General features: G+C 40.6%; 1 protein-coding gene across 2 annotated transcripts in view; it reads left to right on the forward strand.

Moving 5' to 3' along the window:
- Positions 1–20,547, forward strand: part of dis3l2 (DIS3 like 3'-5' exoribonuclease 2) — a 248,192-nt gene that overhangs the window by 143,845 nt on the left and 83,800 nt on the right. For both annotated transcript variants that reach the window (XM_078207700.1, XM_078207706.1), the window contains one exon: positions 5,288–5,367. In XM_078207700.1, the coding sequence (XP_078063826.1) occupies positions 5,288–5,367 (80 nt within the window). The remainder of the gene's footprint in view (positions 1–5,287; positions 5,368–20,547) is intronic.

Raw genomic sequence — 20,547 nt, forward strand, 5'->3', positions numbered from 1 at the left:
ATTAAGGGGCAATTTAGCATGGCTAATCCACCCAAACTGCACATCTTTGGACTGTGGGAGAAAACCCATGCAGACATGGAAAGAACGTGCAAACTCCACACACACACTGGAGGCTGGAATTGAACCTGGGTTCCTGGTGCTGTGAGGCAGCAGTGCTCACCACCGTGCCACCATGCCATCCAGTGTTGCACATCCATTGTAACTGAAATAAATATCACGAACTAGTACTGTCCCTAACAGGTTTGTTCCCTAACATTCTATTTTTATATTCCATTCTTTGTTTTCTAAAAGTTGCAGCTGAAAAACTTTTAGTTATCTATTTTTTAGTTGCTCTTAGGAAAATTATTGAAAATTCCTCAATATTTCTGGAAAAATAGACAAAATAAATTACTTTAATGGCAAAACTGGAATGCACTTAGGGGATATAAAATGCAACTCTTTTTTGTCGTGAAACGGGCGGCACGGTAGCACAGTGGTTAGCACTGCTGCTTCACAGCTCCAGGGACCTGGGTTCGATTCCCGGCTTGGGTCACTGTCTGTGTGGAGTTTGCACATTCTCCTCGTGTCTGCATGGGTTTCCTCCGGGTGCTCCGGTTTCCTCCCACAGTCCAAAGATGTGCGGGTTAGGTTGATTGGCCATGCTAAAATTGCTCTTAGTGTCCTGAGATGTGTAGGTTAGAGGGATTAGTGGGTAAATATGTAGGGATATGGGGGTAGGGCCTGGGTGGGATTGTGGTCGGTGCAGACTCGATGGGCTGAAGGGCCTCTTTCTGTACTGTAGGATTTCTATGATTCTATGAAATAAACACATTGAAATGAGCATTAAAAGTGTAATAAGTCATTTGAATTTGAACACTCAAAACAAGAATACGTATAGAAAGCTCAGGAAAGTGAATGGTTAGCCACAATACTTGAACTGAAAGATTTAGCTTCTATATAATACATTATTTTAAAAGTTCAAATTCCAGTAAATATTCTGGTTGTAATTTGATTTTTATAAACATTTTAATGCTTTCACAATAACAGAAGAAATCATAATTGATGTTGCAAGATCACTTTTAAAGTAGATTATGAAAATGTTTGTGTTTCTATTGTCTTATGTACAAAGTGCAAAAGACCCAGGGGGCACTGAGCTGTGCCAAGGTGGCAGGCCTCATGGGTGGGCAGACAGGGATGGAGCCAGACCGGGTGGTGGGTGGGGTGGGGGCGATAGGAGGGGATGGAATGGCGGGAACTCTGCACTCGGGGGTGGGCAAGGACTGGTGGTGGGTCTGGCGCTCAGAGGCCAGGTCCGGTCATCAGAAGGCCGGGGATTGGGGGGTGGGTGGCCTGGGTCGGTGACTGGGAGGCTTGCGATGTCCAGGGTGGACATCTGCCCCTTCAGTAGTCCAATGCTGGCCTCTCAGGCAGGATTAGGCTTCCCCCCACCCCCGCAAAGCGTAAATCCCCTGACGGCCATCTCTGTGCTGGAAATTCATTTTACTAAGCCAGCCCAAGAAACGGGCGGAAAAAACTCCTGTTTTCCCGTCCATTGGGCACTTAGTTTTTTGGGGGAAAATCGCACTCCACAATGAGCTGGTGACTGTATCAATACTGTCACTTTTTCTTGTAATCTCATTTTCCAATCCTCCCCACCCCCGCTTCCCTTCCCTCCTCATCTTGAATGCATTTATATTCCTAGTTTGCAAGTATTCATCCTATTGCTCTTAACATTATGTTCTTGTCTGTGCCTTAACGGCCACTTGTGAAGCATCCGGTGGTCTCATGGCCTTCCTTTATTCTTTCTTTGCTTGTACTGTTTCACTGTTTGCCCACAGTAACGTCTTAACTCTTCACTGGCTACTCCTTTTGGCACCACTTTTATTTGCCAGGTTGCTGCTTTTCCCAGCAGGAAATGCTGAATCCCCCTTTTCTCATTCTTCCTTCTCTCCATCTTCACTACCAGAGATCCAATGCTGTCTTACCTGGATTCCCATTCTCCTGTTGTCTCTTTTCCCCAAATCCTAGCCTCCTGTTTTCTGGTTGTTTCTCCAGCAGATGGTTACAGGAGCAGGAGTCAACCATTCAGCTCCTCGAGCTTGTTTCACAGCCATTTAATTCGTGCATGGCTGATTTGTGACCTAACTCTATTCTCACCTTTGCTCATATCCCTTAATACCTTTGGTTAACACCTACTAAATTCACCCCTAAACTCTGCTCTGTGACAGCCAGTTATAATGAAGAAAATCTGCAGTTGCAGCAGCAAATTTGAAGGACAGATTTCTCCCAGGCTGCTAGCAAGTAATCCCCAGGAGATTCATGCCCTATTCAAGACTCTCAGACAATCCAAGAAGATTGGCAACCCTAAGTGACCACAACCTCATAGTATTCCGTTTAATATCCATACTTATAAGTAGAGTTTAATAAGGATCTTTGAAATGAACAAGTCAAGATTATAAATAAAGTTGCCACATTTCATTTAGGTGACAAGTTGCTAGTAACTGGAGAATTCAAGAAATTCCACAAAGTAATAAGACAGTCCCACAGAAATAGTTTCTTTCAATGCGGAGGAAGTTAACTCTGAATACTTGTGTTTATCCATTCAATGTGACCGCTCAGTCCACACTAAGTTTTTTAAAACTGCTGCACCTTTCAGTACAAGGTGTCTCGGTAATTGGCTCATTGCAGCTCCCTCAGAGCACAACATCTTTGCAAATACTCAACAATTATGGCAAATTCCAGTTGAAGCCAAAATAGAAATGCCACTTATAGACACCTGACTCTGGGAATGTCTTGCTGCCACTAGACTAAGTCAGGACCCTGCAACTCAAATGTTATACCATATGGTTAATTGTGAAACTTCCGTTGAAGTATGTGCAGAGGTATCAGCTTTATGAAAAGAAATAAAACTATGCAGTTAATTACATGTGGCCAATATGACCTTGTACCTCTAATTTCTAGAGTTTGTATTATTTAGCCTATGGTGAAGGGCCTATTATAAGCTTCAAACTATTTTTGTCTCAATTTTTAATGAGTTATATTCATTTTGGAAAATCAGATGTTGGTCGTTTGACTTGCTCGGTATTATAGAGTCATCGGGCAGAATTTTATGAGAAAAATTCTAAGTGTCCAGCTAGCATGAAAATGGGAGAGTTGTAGATCTGTTTTTTGGGTGAGTTTTTACTCCCAATCTGGTGCACATAGTGCTTGAAAAAATGGGCTAGACTGTTTCTAGTTACTAGAGGCAGTGGGTGGGGCTTAAATCACCAGCCAGCTTGCTCTAGCAGCAGAGAGAGCTATTGCACATGTGCAGGCGCAGAAGTCTGCACATTGCAATTCTAACGGCAGAGGCTTGAGAGAGAGAGAGCTGTCAGGTCCCTGCTGTTGCAGCCAGCCTCAACACAGCTCCACCCCCCCCCCCCCCCCCCCCCCGCCACTGCAATTGTGGGGGCTCGTGGCCAATTGTGAGCCCCACACCGCCCCCCTTAAATATAGCCCCCAGTACCTCCTCACTTCCTATGTTAAACGGCTCAAGGTCCTCACAGTCCCTTTTCCTGAATTCTGTGCTTACGTCCTCCTGAGTGAAGACCGATGAGAAGTAATCATTTAACGCCCTTCCAGTGTCCTGCGACTTCACACAGATTGCCCCCTTAGTCTCTAATGGGCCCTACTCTTTCCCTGGTTAACCTCTTCCCTTTAATGTATTTGTAGAATATCTTAGCATTCTCCCTAATTTTGTTTGTAAGTCCTTTTTCATGCCCTCTTTTTGCTCTTGTAATTGCTTTTTTGAAGTTCTCTCTTGCAATTCCTATATTCCTCTAGGACCACAGCTGAATTGTTCCCTTTGGACTTGCTAAAAGCCATTCTCCTCTTCCTTATCCAGTCTTGAATTATCCTAGATATCCAGGGTTGGACCTGTACACTCCTAACTGTCTCTCAGGATAAAATTATAACTTTTGATACATATAGAATCAAGATTTTTCTTTAACATAAGGCATGTTGTAAAATGTACTTTGTTTCATTGTAGAGCTGTTTATAACTGCAAAGGAAAATTAAGGCATTTTGTTCTAATCCTAAATCTACATCTTGGGCATCTCTTAATTCAATTTGCAAATAACATGCATAGAGTAATTTATATGATTGCACAAAGTATTGCTGCCTTGTTTGGTGAGTTGAAGCAAATAAATGCTTCAGCATTTTAAAATTAGATCATAGGTTCCCAGCCAAGCTTTCTGTTTAATTTTTACTTAATTTGTTTGTATGTGGACAAGTAAAAGTTGGTACAGTCACCTTTTCAGCCACACAGTGAGAACAAGGCTGATCTATGATCTGCCTCCATATATGGGCATCGTAAATATAGTAAAGTTGTACAACGCTTTACAGACGCATAATCAGATAAGGAAATTAACACTAAGTTAAAAGAGGACACATTTGTGCAGATGACCAAAAGTTTGGTTAGAAGTCGTTTTTAAGGAACATCCTAAAAGAAGAGAGAGAAATTGAGAGGGCTAGGGAGGGAATTCCACAGCTTAGGGCCAAGAAAACTGAATGGATGAATGCCAATGGTGGGAGCAAGAAAATCAGGTCTGGACAAGAGGCTAGGATTGGAGGAGCATAGTTTTTAAGGGGGTGTAAGGCTGCAGGAAATTACAAAGTGGAGATAGGCAAGATGATGGATGGATTTGAATTCCAGGATGAGAATTTAAATCTGAGGTGGTGTTGAATTGCGAGCCAGTGTAGTTCAGCAGGGCTGATAGAAAAACAGGGTTTGGTCTGAGTTAGACTGTGGGCAACCATGTTTTGGATGAGCTTACATGTTCAGAGGGTGGAAGATAGGAGAGCATTGGAATACATGACTCTGAAGTAATAGATGCATGGATGAGACTTTCACCAGCAAATGAACTGAGGTGGAGAGAGGCAGCACAATTTTGATTAGACCTGTTTCGGTGCTGTGGCAAGGCTGGAAATTTGCAGGAGAGATTGGCATGGATTAGGGAGGTCACATATTCAGGGATTTTGAAGAGGAAAGTTACAAATGGAACAAAGATGGAGGAGTCAGATTTTTTTTGAGGAGTGCGGTAATGATGGCATATTTGAAAGTGGGCATGACAGTACCAGAAAGAGGGAACTGTTTACAATACAGGTAGCCTGTGGGGAAGGAAGGCAATTGAATGTTGACGCTTTTGTAAGTATAGAGTCCCTTATTCCTTTCTATTGTGTTGTAGATCGGATGTTGAGCAAAACCGGAAGTAATTTTTTTATTTTGAAACATTAATCCAGTGCCATTGACTGTGTCCTTCTCTTACAGTCAAAGATTGCCTTTACCTTGGATAGCGAGACAGGTCTGCCTCAAGGATGCTACATCTATGAGTATAAGGACAGCAATAAGTAAGTTGCCTTTTTTGAAAGTATTTCTAACAGCTTTTCTTCATGGTTTAATCAAATTTCAAGTTTTATGTTATATCACCTTAAATAACAGGTGATGAGAAATTGACAAAACTTTACACTCTTTTAAGTCTGGGTAAATAACATCTCATTTTGCATTTGTCTCCTTTCTGAGAATTGTTTTATAATGTGTATTTATGTAGCAAGTTGCTACATTGAGTTTTTGAACTTTTTTGTTTCATTCTTCTGTGCTGTGACAATTCTGTGATTCTATGACCTTTGATTTTTGCAAGTTAGAAAAATTGGGAACAGTTTTGAATGTTAACTTTGTCTCTCTCAATCACCACAGCACAATCCAAGGTACAAGTTGAAGCACTGTGAGGGAAAGGCACTTGAAAGTAGATTGTTTGCCCGAGTTCCCTTCCAATGTAGCAATAAAGAGTAACATTTAAAAACTTGTGCTGTGATTCTTCCACAAATCCATTCCTGCCCACTGAGCCTGTCTATGAGGGATTACGGCTCTGCTATAACTTGCAAAGAAGCCTCTAATTTTGACACAAATACATCTCTTTGCTGTGTTGAAATTTCCTATTCTGCCTCACACATGTGTCCATTTGTTTTCCAGAGCAGTTAATTTAAACTACACACAAAACAGGAAAGTTTCTAAGTGGTGTGGGGGGGAGGGGGGAGTGGCAGCCAAGACATGAGGAATGATCATTGAGTACACTGACATTTGCTTTAGATACTGAAGAATAGTGGCCTAATGCTGGAGGAGATGGTCAATGTCTATACCACTTCCCTTGCCTCCTCCCCATGCCCTGATCCAGAAGTATGTAATGCAACTAGTATATGTAATCTGTAAGCAGATTTGTTGTATTGAAGACCCTTGTGATGCTTGAAACCAAAATTTACAACTAAAATCTATTAAAAAGTATAATGTTTGGAAAATTAAAAATATCAGAGGCAAATGTAAGATGAGAGCAACTGCTATGCACAAAAATATAATTGAAATTTCCAGCCATTACCTGACTAATTTTGGCAACAATAACATGTTCCATTGTAGATTTCATTAAGTTTTATAAAATGCCAAGACAGTGCAACATACTACTTGCACAATGGAAAAACACAACCCGGTGTTATTTTACACATATTGAAAAGTATTTTTAAAAAATATGTGGGTTCCGGTAAAATCATTATTCTAAAGGTCAGTGTGATGCTTGTTACCACTTTGATTATATAACTTATCTCTTGCTATTTCTTAATTCAGTCATCCTTGAAACAAGTCGTCAGGAAAAACTTCCAAAATATGCAATTTCTAAACAGGATTTTGAACTTTATTCAAAATGACATTTTATTTCTGTACTTTTCTATAATGTTTAGAGCATGTTTTTGTGCATTTATTTTGTATTTGAGGTGGATGAAAAAATGCATACACAGTACTTTGGATCATTGTGTTAATTACTTTTTGAAAATTCTTCATGTTTAACATTATGCATAATTCCTACCAGAGGTCGACCATGGTAAATGTGTATCTGTTCACGTGATGATCATTGGAAAATTAATGTTCCTGGGCAGTGTCATGCCAATTGCAGCTTCAGTGAGAACTATTGAGAGACAGGGGAAGTGAGTTCAGCAGGGGGTCGGCCAAGGGACCACGAAAATTAGCAGTACCCTCACTGTAGATTGGCTGTCTCTGCATATACATGAAATAGTCAGCACAGACAAAGGGGACATTTCACTAGACCTATCAACAGGACACAGCTGAATATCCTTGCAATGGCACTGAAACTGTAATGATGACATGATTAGGTGACCATTGTCTGAACGGACATTCCTTCCATCTGCCACTAAAGATTATGGCATTACCAATGAGACGTGATTAAACAACTATTGTCTCGGGCCTACCTCTTTGTATCATTTGTAAATAATTTACCGGCCTTAGGATTTATTCAGTTCTCTTCTCCTTATCGATAAAAAGGCAATAAAGGATCCATCACTCGCGAACCCTGTGTCCGAATATCTTTTTAGCTCCGTCACTATACATCGTTAGGAAGTGAGGGAGAGACATATTGGTCCAGATTTTGTGTAGATAATAATGGTGAAGTTAGCAGCACTTACTGTTATAACATTATAACAAATTAAATCAGTGTTTGCAGCTGAATACAGAAATCCTGGTGTCGCTGTCATAAATAGCACCCACCTCCTCAGAATGTGCTGTATTGGTCCTTGCCCAGACTTGGTACTGAAATCAATGCAACAGCATGAACTCAAAAATGCCAGATAAGTTAGGACTTGGGCATTCAGGAATAAGTGAATTTTTAATAGCATCAAAAATGATATTAATGCCAAACAACCTCTCTAGCCCTGAAAATTAAATTTTTTATATGTGTGTTGTCTCATTCCTTCATATTTTAGTTTTTGCTGGAGATTGTAGGAAAACTTGTTTTACTTTTTCTTTCTCACCTCTCAATCCCATTTTTAATTTCCCTTCCCCCTCATGCTCTGTACATGATTTTCATTGATTTAAATATTTCAAGATAGACTTCCTAGTGTAGACCCTGCATGCGTAAACGAGGATTCTTCAGTCTGGTTGAGGAGACATGCTGTTGTTTGCCCCACTTACTTATGTCCCAAATTGCCAGAGGGTGCCATGCTGCTTCCAACACCCGAGGACCATAAACTGCCTGTCAAAAGCCATCTAAAATCTATTGGAAGCTATAAGCATAGTGAACAGTGAGTGCCATTCATCCACTGCTGTCTGCAAAATCCAGTACACTGTTTTTATCATAGTCATAGAGGTTTACAGCATGGAAACAGGCCATTTGGCCCAACTTGTCCATGCCACCTCTTTTTATCATTCATATTTATAAAAATTCTTGCATTGGTCATGCACTTGCAGCCCATAAATCATATATTACATTGATCATGCTTTTTCTGTTATCATTTATCATGAATTGTTAGGTCAATTTTATTTTGATGATCTCTTGACAGAATACAGTTTGAGACTCTGGCCACTTGATTGAGTGAGTTTCTGGAGTTCTGCAATTCTGTCACTATTTTGTATAAAAAGTATCTGTATTCATCAATTAAATATGGGTAATGTCACCGACGAGTTACTAGTCACATATGGATAAGTATAAATGAAGAAAGAAATGTAATTGCGAATTTTGTAATAGAATATCTCCTTTCATTTTAGTTACAATGAGTAACACCATCAGAGATCTTATGTATGTGTATATTGTAACTAATTATGTTATTTATAAACTTGGATCAAATTTTTTTTCCAATAAGCCCATATGAAAAACAACTTGAGAAAGTATGGAAACTGTTTTTAGTATGCAGGAAACACAATTAAACTATCAAACTACAGGGAAAAATGTGGTGTACAGGAAATGTCTGATCAAGAGCATGGTTACTGGCACTTATATTCAGCCCAGATATATGGAGTTCATGTTTGGGTGATCTGAATTTATGACTGAAAGGGAATAGTGTGATGGGGTGGAAGTGCAGGTTTTAATATAATTGTTATTACAAAACAATAAATATAGTTATGCTTGGACCAAAGCCTTCGTCACCAGAGACTTTGCATTATTACGACTGATTTTATCCTCCACCCCAACTACTATGACTCTATCAGTGCTGGTAAATGGGATTAGTATAGATTAGTATTTGATGGTTGGTATAGACATGGTGGGCCGAAAGGCTTGTATGACTCTATGACTCTCTACTGTGTCGTATTGAACCAGATTGTTCACTACCTTGCCATTCCATTTGACCCCAAACTGAGATTCTAACTCCAAAACTTCTCTGCTGCATATTTCCACCTCCAAACCATCATCCATCTCCTCTCTTACTTCAGCCATCTACTGGCTTAAATCCTCTACCATGCATTTGCCTCCTCCAGACTTGACTATTCCATTATTTTCCTAGTCAGCTAATCCGCCATCCTCCATAACCTTCAGCTCATCCAAAACTCTGTTGCCCGGGTCCTGCTCACCCATAACCATAATCCTTAATGACCTACCTTGATTCCTGGTCCTCTAACACCACTCAGAATCACAGAATCTTTGCAGTGCAGAAGAAGCCACTCGACCCATAACTCTGCACTGGCTGTCTGAAAGAGCATCCTACCTGGACCCAACTCCCCTGCCTTGCCACTTTAACTTTGCACATTCATTCTTATCAAATAGCAATCTAATTCCCTTTTAAATACTTCGATCGATCATGCCCCCACTCCCTCCGGAGGTTTGTTCCAGATTCCAACCACCCTCGGGATGAAAAAAAATTCTCACATCACTTCTATTCCTTTTGTCCATTATTTCGAATCTGTGCCCTCTAGTTCTTGATGTCCTCTTGAGAGGGAGCAGCTTTTCACTATTTACCTTGTCCATGACACCTCAGGATCTTGGATACCTCCTACCATATCTCATCTCAGCCTTTGTTTCTCCAATGAAATCAAGCCTTATCTCTCCAATTTATCCTCATCACTACAGTTGTTTATCCCTGGAATCTTTCTTGTGAAACTGCTCTGTACTGTCTCCAGTGTTTTCACATCCTTCCTCAAGTATGGCATCCAGAACTGGAAGCAGTACTCCAGCTGAGGTCTAGCTAATGTGTTATACAAGTTCAACATGACCTCCTCATTGACTTATGTACATATGCACCAAGATCCCTTTGTTCCTGCACCTCCTTTAGAATTTCTCCCTTTATTTTATACTGTCTCTCCATATTCCTCCTAGCAAAATGAATCACCTCACACTTCTCTAAATTGAACTTCACTTGCTACTTGTCTGCCCAATCCACTAATATGTCGATATTCATTTGAAGTTCAAAACTATATGCTTCACAGTTGACAATGCTTCCAATTTTTGTATTATTTGCAAATTTGAAATCATGCTCTGGTCAAGATTTTCAAGTTCCTAGGTGTTCAGATCACCAACAATCTGGACCCTCCATGCCGATGCTACAGTTAAAAAAGCTTACCAACGCCTCTACTTTCTCAGAAGGCTAAGGAAATTCGGCATGTCCACTATGACTCTCACCAACTTTTACAGATGCACCATAGAAAGCAACCTATCTGGTTGTATCATAGCTTGGTATGGCTCCTGTTCTGTCCAAGACCGCAAGAAGCTACAAAAGTTGTGAATGTAGCATAGTCCATCATACAAACCAACCTCCCATTCATTGACTCCGTCTACACTTCCTGCTGCCTCGGGAAAGTGGCCAGCATAATCAAGAACCCTACACACCCCGGAAACACTTTCTTCCACCTTCTTCTGTCGGATAAAAGATACAAAAGTCTGAAAACACATACCAACAGACTCAAGAACAGCTTCTTCTCTGGTGTCATCAGACTTTTGAATGATCCTATTGTATATTCAGCTGATCTTTCTGTTCACCCTATCTGTAGCTGCAACACTATATTCTGCACCCTATCCTTTTTATTTTTCCCTTATATACTTGATGAGTGGTATGTTTTGCCTGTATAGCGTACAAGAAACAATACTTTTCGCTGTATCCCAGTACATGTGACAGTAAATCAAATCAAATCAAGCCACAGTCTGGATCAGTGGTTTCAAACCGGTCTGCCATGGCACACTGGTGTATCGTGAGGAAAACATAGAAAATGGAAGCAGGAGTAGGCTCTTTGAGCCTGTTCTTCAGCTTTCTCCTATTTTTAATTATGTAACTGCTTTTTTCTCATAGTTCATCTTTCTACCTGAGATAATAGTACTCCTATTAATACAAAAGCAAAATACTGCAAATGCTGGAAAACTCTGACAATCAGGCAGCATCTGGGTGAGAAACAGTCAACATTCATGTTGATGATCGTTAAGAAATATAAAATCTTGTATGAACTGGATAAATTATTCGTGAACTATGTTTTTAAGGAAATCAAGGTTCCCTTTATTTATTTTGTATTGTTTGCATTTTTTCAAGTCAATGGGCCAGATTTTGCAATAGCTAGAACTGAAGCAATCAGTGCTCAATATTATGGGAGTCAGATTTTTGGCATCCACACATGCACAGTAAAACATGGAAACCCGTGTTTCCTGATTCTCTCCAAATTTTCCACCCATGTTGCTGTTCTCTTTGACGGGAGAATGCAGGCTGAAAAACACCCTAAAAATAGAGGGCAGTTCAGAGAAAATAGGAGATAAGCCTCAAAATATTTTTATAGTTTTGGAGGGGGTCAAATGAACTGGCTGTATAGAACTTCAACAAAAATCGTTTATTCAAGCTTGTTCAACATGCATGAGGGAGAGCACTCAGAGCTATAATTTAAGATTCTTCCGATATATGCTCCCCCTGTGGGTTCTTACAGCATTCTTATACCTTTGCGTGCTGCACTGTTTACATGCGGGATTCCAAATAAGTCATCATCTTGTTACTCTATGTTCTGCTTTTGTCGCATTGTGCTATCTTAATTGTCCTGCATGCTTTTATCTTTAACCGTTCTCTTGTTCATATCCTGTGTTGATCACATCTGCCTCATTGTAATATCTAATCACGACAAGTACCTTCCAACATGTAAATTTTATCTGTGGATATCAATTACCACTGTTATCCTGATGCTTGATTAGTTAACCGGAGGCACAGTGGATCCTGAGCATTATCTCCTTTCATCGTGGGGTCATGCTAAATAGTATTGATTCTTTATGGTTGCTACAGTCTCTGAAGTGTAGCACCTGGGGTGTGACTGTCCAGTATTGTCTGAAAGATAGTTATTTGAAGTTTGTCTCCATGTGCCTTCCTGCAGCAAGCTTTGATATTTCAGCCAGGCTGCCTTTTTATTCTGTCCCTTCCAATCTTGTTGCAGCCTAAGCTCCCTTTTAATCCTACTGCATTTGTATAGACGTGTGCCGTAACATATAAAAGGTTGGGAACCACTAGTCTAGATCATTAATATATATCAGAAAGAGCAGGGGTCCCAGCACTGACTCTTGGGGAACTCCACTACAAACCTTCCTCCTATGTGAAAAGCAACTATTTAGCACTAGTACCTCACAGCGCCAGGGACCCGGGTTCGATTCCCAGCTTGGGTCACTGTCTGTGCGGAGTCTGCATGTTCTCCCCGTGTCTGCATGGGTTTCCTCCGGGTGCTCCAGTTTTCTCCCACAGTCCAAAGATGGGCTGGTTAGGGTGGCTGACCACACTAAATTGCCCCTTAGTGTCAGGGGGATTAGCAGGGTAAATATGTGGGGTTACGGGGATAGGGCCTGGGTGGGATTGTTGTCAGTGCAGAGTTGATGGGCCGAATGGCCTCCTCCTGCGCTGTAGGGGTTCTATGATTGTCACTACTCTCTGTTTCCTGTCACTCAACCAATATTCTATCCAAGTGCCTACTTTCCCTTTTATTCCATGAGCTTGAATTTTTCTCAAGTCTGTTGTATGGCACTGTATCAAATGCCTTTTGAAAATCCATATATACCACATCAACAGCATTGTTCTTATCAATCTTCTCTAACTTGCTCAAAAAACTCTTAAGTGACTTAAACATGATTTTCTCTTAATGAATCCATGTTGGCTTTTCTTAATGATCCTGCACTTGCCTAAGTGATTATTGATTTTGGCCTGACCAATCGTTCACAGAAATTTCCCCACCACTGATGTCAAACTGACTGGTCTGTAGTTGCTATCATTATCCTTACATCCCTTTTTGAATAACATTCGTAATTCCCTGGTTCGCTAGCACCACCCCTGTGTCTGTGGGAGACTAGAAGGTTATCACCTCAGCAATTTGCATTCACACCTCACTCAGCATCCTTGATTTCCTTGGTTTGTCCCTATACAACCACCCCCCCTGCCCCACAGGGTAATCTGTCCCATATTTTTCAGTTTTGCTTCCACTTTGCGCTGACCTATGTTCGTCGATTAACACATTCTGCTATCTTACCCCTATTCCACTATTAGCGCTTCTTCAGTCCTTAATACCACCATTAACACACTCTTTGTCTTATGCCCATGTCAGTCTCTCTTTAGCTCTGACTGTCCCTGACCTTTGATTCTGCCCTACCTCGCCCACCTTCTTCTCCAAGAAAATAATTCATTGCATTTCTATCCCACTTCAGTTCTGTAGAAGAGTCATATGGACTCAAAGCGTTAATTCTGTTTTTGTCTCTGCAGACGCTGCCAGACCTACTGAGTTTATCCAACATTTTCTGCTTTTACAACACAAAAACAGAAAATGCTGGAAGATCTCAGCAAGTGTGACAGCATCTGTGGAGAGAGAATAGAGCCAACGCTTTGAGTTTGGATGATCCTTCGTTAACTGTGAAAAGGTTTCATGACTCGAAACGTTGGCTCTATTCTCCCTCCACAGATGCTATCATACCGGCTGAGATTTTCCAGCATTTTCAGTTTCTGTTTCAGATTCCGGCATCCGCAGTATTTTGCTTTTATTTTCTATTTTTTATTTAGGGAGGGTCAAGTTGAAAGGCTACCAGTGATGGCATTGGGAAAAACAGATGAGAAAATGGGAAAATATTTCCTCTATAGTGAGAATGAGGGAGGAGCAAAGGCAGATGATGTTGCAGAGATGAAAGTTGATAGCTGGCAATTAGGATTAAAATTTAACTCTGGAACGATCATTTTGCTAATCTTTTTCAAAATTAGAGTTAGCCTAAGCAAATGGCTGGGGAGAAGAACCCTGAAGCACATTGTGGCTGAAAATTGTTATGTTATTCTTTCTGATTTTAATTGGAGGAAATTTTGTTTCATCTGAATTTAATGTCAGTTTGACATCACAGAAAATGATCATAGCATTGAGGAAAATAGCACAAACTGAGAACTCGGTATCATAAGCACATAATATGGATGACCCTGTGTCTGCTTCATCACCAAGGCAAAGGATGTAGATAATGAAGAGAGGGACAAATATACAGGTTGAGTATCCTTTCTCTGTAAATCCAAAAACCAAGCACATCCAAAAACCACATTTGAACCTCATCAGTTTTTATCATAGGAAGCCCATGACCTGAGCCAATATGAACCTTGCCAACCGCACACTACCTTTAGCTCGGAAGTCTAGTTGTTTGTCTGCACATCAAAACTCTGAACACTCTCCTATAAGCAGAATCATAGATGGCACTACAAGTGAAAACTTATTACAGGTACCCTGCAGTTATTCAGTGATATATCATAGAAGAAATCATAGAAACCCTACAGTGCAGAAAGAGGCCATTTGGCCCATCGAGTCTGCACCGACCACAATCCCACCCAGGCCCTACCCCCATATCCCTACATATTTACCTGCTAATCCCTCTAACCTACGCATCTCAGGACACTAAAGGGCAATTTTAGCATGGCCAATCAACCTAACCCGCACATCTTTGGACTGTGAGTGGAAACCGGAGCACCCGCAGGAAACCCACACAGACACGAGGAGAATGTGCAAACTCTACACAGACAGTGACCCAAGCCGGGAATCGAACCCAGGTCCCTGGAGCTGTGAAGCAGCAGTGCTAACCACTGTGCTGCCGTGCCGCCCTAATATCTTACTTTTGTAGCCGTTTTATTTACTTTAGACTATAACTAGCTTACACCATTGTAACATAAGTAAGCCCAGGCTGATATACAGTATACGAAAACCAAAATTATTTGATATCTGAAATCTGATGGGCCCTAAGGATTTTGGATAATGGATGCTCGACGTGTACTTCCTTCAGGAACTCCTGAAGGAGTACGATAAGCAGTTGCTTGAGACACGCTGGCTGCATTGGATCAGATGAGAGTGGAATCACTCCAGGCTGGTAGTATGGTGCTGAACAACAGTCGGGAAGCACTAGAGAAGGATTGCTTAATTAACTGCAGAGAAGCAAGGAGGGCAGGACCATTGATGTACCATGGTCACAATCATAGTAGATGTCATTTGTAACTTTGACCAGAGTAATCCATGTGTTTGTAGAGGGAAAGCTGGACTGCAGACCTTTGAACAGCAAGGTTGACAGAGGGGTGTTCGTGGAGCTGGAAGGTGAGAACGTAGAGAAATGGGGGAAGTTGAGATAGGATGATAGTTAAACAATATGCATGGGAGAAGGGTAGGCTATGTTGGAGTTGGGGTAATGGCAGTTTTGAAAAGAAAATAGACATGCTTGTGTAAATGGAACTATACACACTTATAACAAACATCAGGACCCAAAAATGGATTTACACCAATGCTATATACTATCCATAATGTGTAGTATATGCAGAGGTTAAGTGGACAATTTATTGAACTGGCCTTCAATCCACAATCTGAATGTTGGCAACAAAACTATTTCTTAAATGTGGAATAGTGCATATCTCTGGAAGATGAAATGAAAGTATTTGTAAATTGTTCACAGTAAGATGAGGGCCAAAACATGCCTTTATTTTTAGTCCTTGTCTCAATTCTTAATTGCAGTAGATGCTTATTATATAGTAATAGATTGAGTTAAATTAATCTAATTACAGTTCTATGGTCTTTGCACCACATCATTCAAACACAACTGTTCTGCAGTATTACAAGAAAAATAGGTTGCAAATTTTTACAGCAGCTTTGTTTGCTCTGTTCTTATAATAATGTACCATTTAGATACCATGATGTCTGAAGTAATGATGCAGGCAAGAGTTGTTATACTGCCAGAAATATCTTACTGCATATTGGCAGTGGTACACAAAGCAATTTTTAAAAATTGCTTTACAAGTGTTCAAAAAGGCCACAGGTTTACAATATGGATGCCATTGTACTGTGGAAACCTTTGAGGCATTGTTGCAACAAGAAAAGAAAACCCTATTAGTCATCTGTTATCTTTGGCTTCGCAATATCCACGATTCTGAAAAGAAAACATTTCATCCATGATCAGCAACGTTCCCAAATCAGATGTGGCACATTGGTTTCATAAATTGGTACTTAAATGAGCTACCTAATTATATTTTGGCTTTGAATATTGAAATATTATCCCAAAATAGAAAATCCTTTCCACGAAACACACAGAATTCATTGTGTGCTTGGCTAATATTCCTTGACAGAATAAAATGTCACTGTTCAGAAAATAGAATGAAGCTCCATATTAGGATACTGACTAACTCTTCTAATGTTGCAGTACTGGTTTGTCAGAAACCTGCATACTATAATTTATTGCTCTCCAGAAATTTAATTTGAAATTCAGAAGGTTTTGTATGGTTATATTGCCCAATTCTTTGATGTGGTTGTTTTCCATTGTCTCTTGTTTTTAAATTGATGTCACATGACTTAGACAGTATTGTCAAATTATGAGCTAGGACGAATTATTCATATATTGGGTCATGCTTCTTAAATAGAAGCTGCAGTTACTTTTCTCCCACAGTTTATAGAAAATGTCTATTGTAAAGTACATAGGGAATGGCATTGTCATTCTTTCTCATGAGTTTATTTTCTGAAAACAACAACTTGCATCTCTATAGCATTTCAATGTAAAATACATCCCAAGGACTTTTATGGATTGGTTTGAAGAAAACAAACACATCAGAAAGGGAGCTGCTGAGAATGATAATCTAAGGTTTTTGGAGGAAAAGTTTATTTATTAGTCATAGGTAGGCTCACATTAACACTGTAATGAAGTTGAGGGGTGGCACAGTGATTAGCACTGTTGCCTCACAGCGCCAGGACCCGAGTTTCAATTCCGGCCTCGGGTGACTGTCTGTGTGGAGTTTGCACATTCTCCCTGTGTCTGAGTGGGTTTTCTCTGGGTGCTCCGGTTTCCTCCCACAGTCCAAAGATGTGCAGGCTAGGTTGACTGCCCATGTTAAATTGGCCCTTAGTGTCAGGGGGATTAACAGGGTAAATACGTGAGGTTAGGGGATAGGCCCTGAGTGGAATTGTTGTCGGTGCAGGCTCGATGAGCTGAATGCCTCCTTCTGCACTGTAGGGATTCTAAGTTACTGTGAAAATCCCCTAATTGCCACACTCCAGCGCCTGTTCAGGTACACTGAAGAAGAATTTAACATGCCAATGCACCAAACCGGCACGTCTTTTGGACTGTGGGAGGAAACCGGAACACCCGGAGGAAACCCATGCAGACACTGGGGGGACATGATGGCAAACAAAGAACCAGTATACGTCGGAAAGTCAATTGATGAACAGGGGGAATATTGGACAGGATGTGTGTGACAAGAGTTGTGCAAAAATTAAAGTTTAGGTTGGAAGAAAGGGGGTCAAATTGTGATAGTAGAGCCTAAGGAAGGCTCATTATGAAGTAAAGTAATGTTACTAAGCCAGTGAATATGTCTATCTAAAGATTTATGTGCTCAAATTCATTTGAAAGTGGGAGATCATTCATCATCATGTGCTCCCTGAAGGTTCCACGTGCAGGCGGCGGCAGCATTATGCCTGCTGTTCAATTTATCAAATTCTGCTCCAAAATCTGTCAATATAACTTGAAAAGCTTACACATCTTGTATTGGTTGTAGAAAATTCTGCCAATTTCACTTTAGTTTCTTAAACCTGCCCTGGCACTTGGAGGAAGGAGGAAGGAAATATAATTTAGCATTCTAATCTTGACTAGGGTAGTGACCAGGAATTTGGTGTTGGTGTATGCCACTCCTTGAGCATGTCTGACCCCACCATCGCAATTCCAGTCAGTTACTTCTCTCTATTATTTATGTATATATCTTATACTCCTATTCTCTCTTTCCCACAGTTATTATTTTTCATTTTCCCACTGTGTTGTTGTTCCTTTACTCTCTTCCACTCAGTCACTGCTCTCATTTTTGTTCCCACTCTCCAGTTCTTTCCCTCCCCCAGTTCAGTTGTTGCTCTCACTTGCTCTCCCACATCCCTCTCCACTCAGTAATCTCTTTTGCTTTCTTAATCTGCTCAATTTCATTTATAATCTGTAACCCTGCAACATGGCTCCTGCTCATTCGCTATCCCTTCATTTGTTTATCCTCCATTGCACTCTATCCCTGCTCTCTCATTTAATTGCTGTTTTTCTTTGATTTCTTTGCCGCTCTGACGCACTCTGAGTCTAATATTTATTTGTTGTCACGTCTTTGAAGTCCTGCTGCATATTGCCACCATATATAAATATATATCTAGTCTCTTGAGCAATATAAATTATGTAGATATAAGCAAGTTATTTGACGAGGGTTGGAATTGAATTATGCTAAAATGATCAAATTCTAAATGCAGAGCTGTAGGGGGGGGGGGGCAGTGAATGATGTCTAAGGGGCAGCACATTTGGAAATCTGAAAATAGATGAACTTGTTAGGGTTTAATGTCACAATCCTTGAGACTCAAATATTTTCTGTTTGCAACTTTTCTCCAATGATTGGAAGTAGATTGTGCATGGTTTATGCATGGAATATCTAGAACTAACTAGCTTTAGCTTATTTAGACTTTTTAGTCCTAAGTGGTGAGGTGAAAATTGCCATCTTTTACCCGAGAATGATGAAATGGTAGAGATCATTAATAAATATTCCACCTCACCTTTTACATAGAACATAGAAAGCCACAGCACAAACAGGCCCTTCGGCCCACAAGTTGCGCCGATCACATCCCCACCTCTAGGCCTATCTATAGCCCTCAATCCCATTAAATCCCATGTACTCATCCAGAAGTCTCTTAAAAGACCCCAACGAGTTTGCCTCCACCACCACCGACGTCAGCCGATTCCACTCACCCACCACCCTCTGAGTGAAAAACCTACCCCTGACATCTCCTCTGTACCTACCCCCCAGCACCTTAAACCTGTGTCCTCTCGTAGCAACCATTTCAGCCCTTGGAAATAGCCTCTGAGAGTCTACCCTATCCAGACCTCTCAACATCTTGTAAACCTCTATCAGGTCACCTCTCATCCTTCGTCTCTCCAGGGAGAAGAGACCAAGCTCCCTCAACCTATCCTCATAAGGCATGCCCCCCAATCCAGGCAACATCCTTGTAAATCTCCTCTGCACCCTTTCAATGGCTTCAACATCTTTCCTGTAATGACGAATACAAAAGCAGAAATAGACAATGTGGGTTCCTGGAGTGGATGTATAAGAGCCACTGTTTTATTAGGTCCAGCTGGACATGATGGTAAATGCTTAAACCGTTTGGCCATTACATTTCCTTCTTGGACTTAAGGGAATGAAGATGAGGGCTGTAACAGGAGAATTGCCTGGATCTAAGAGAGTAATGGCCTAAATGGAAACTCGGGGATCAAAGGTAAATTTGAGTGTGGTTGTGCAGATCAGTAGCTGCAGAAATATCATGTTGAATGGATGGCCAAAGGCTATAGAATTGAGATTTTGAAAATGTTGATGTGTGAATTGGAAGAGAGATTTTACTTCCCATCTGCCTCCAAATAAGCTATATCACACCGCAAGAGATGATGTGGTATAGTACTGAACATCACTTCCAAGTTTAGTTAAGTAATTGTACTCTGCAATAATTATTGAAGAAGCAAAAAGATTTTTAAAAAAAGTCCAGACACTGATTCATTAAGGCAGAAAGCACCCAAACAGTAACAGTGGATGTAATACCACTTTTTAATGAGGGAGACCTGTCTCTGTTCTGTACCTGATCAAAGAAATTCAACCAGGAAGTTGAGTTGCCGGAAAGATGGGCATAAATTTTGGCAACGACAATACTTTTGAGGATTTTGAAGAAGAAAGAGGAGGAGATGTGGTAGAACTTTGCAAGAATAGAGGGGCTAAAGGTGTGGCTTTAGAGGAAGGGGTGATGAAGGCATATTTGAAATGGCGCAAGATATTATCTGAGGAGAAAGAACCAGTTTATAATATCAGCTTCAGGAAGGGAATTGGATTGTCAGATGTTTAGTGGGAATAGTCGAAAGAGTAGGAGATTGATTGCATGCGCAAGAGAAGCTTAGAGAGAGCACAAGAGGAAATCAGGGAAAAATTAGAAAATTCAAATTTGTTCTGAGGGAACTTTGGCCGAAGCTTGCAGAAAATGGAGTGCAATTAAGGCAGCTGAACTGATGGTCTCAGTTTCAATCTTGTTAGTTGTTGGAAATGATGGCAGAGGGGGCAAGGGAAAGGAGACAATTTGTGGTAGTGGAGACGAGCTGGGAGTGTGCTTTGTATTGTAGAATGATCCTGAAATTCTTTGAGGTTTGCTGTAGAGAAAAGAAACTTGAGATGTGATTTGATTATATTATTGTCACAAGTATTGGGATACAGTGAAAAGTATTGTTTCTTGTGTGCTATACAGACACAATATACCGTTCATGGGGTATATAG

The sequence above is a fragment of the Mustelus asterias genome, chromosome 3, assembly GCF_964213995.1.
Source record: "Mustelus asterias chromosome 3, sMusAst1.hap1.1, whole genome shotgun sequence".
Classification (NCBI taxonomy): Eukaryota; Metazoa; Chordata; class Chondrichthyes; order Carcharhiniformes; family Triakidae; genus Mustelus; species Mustelus asterias.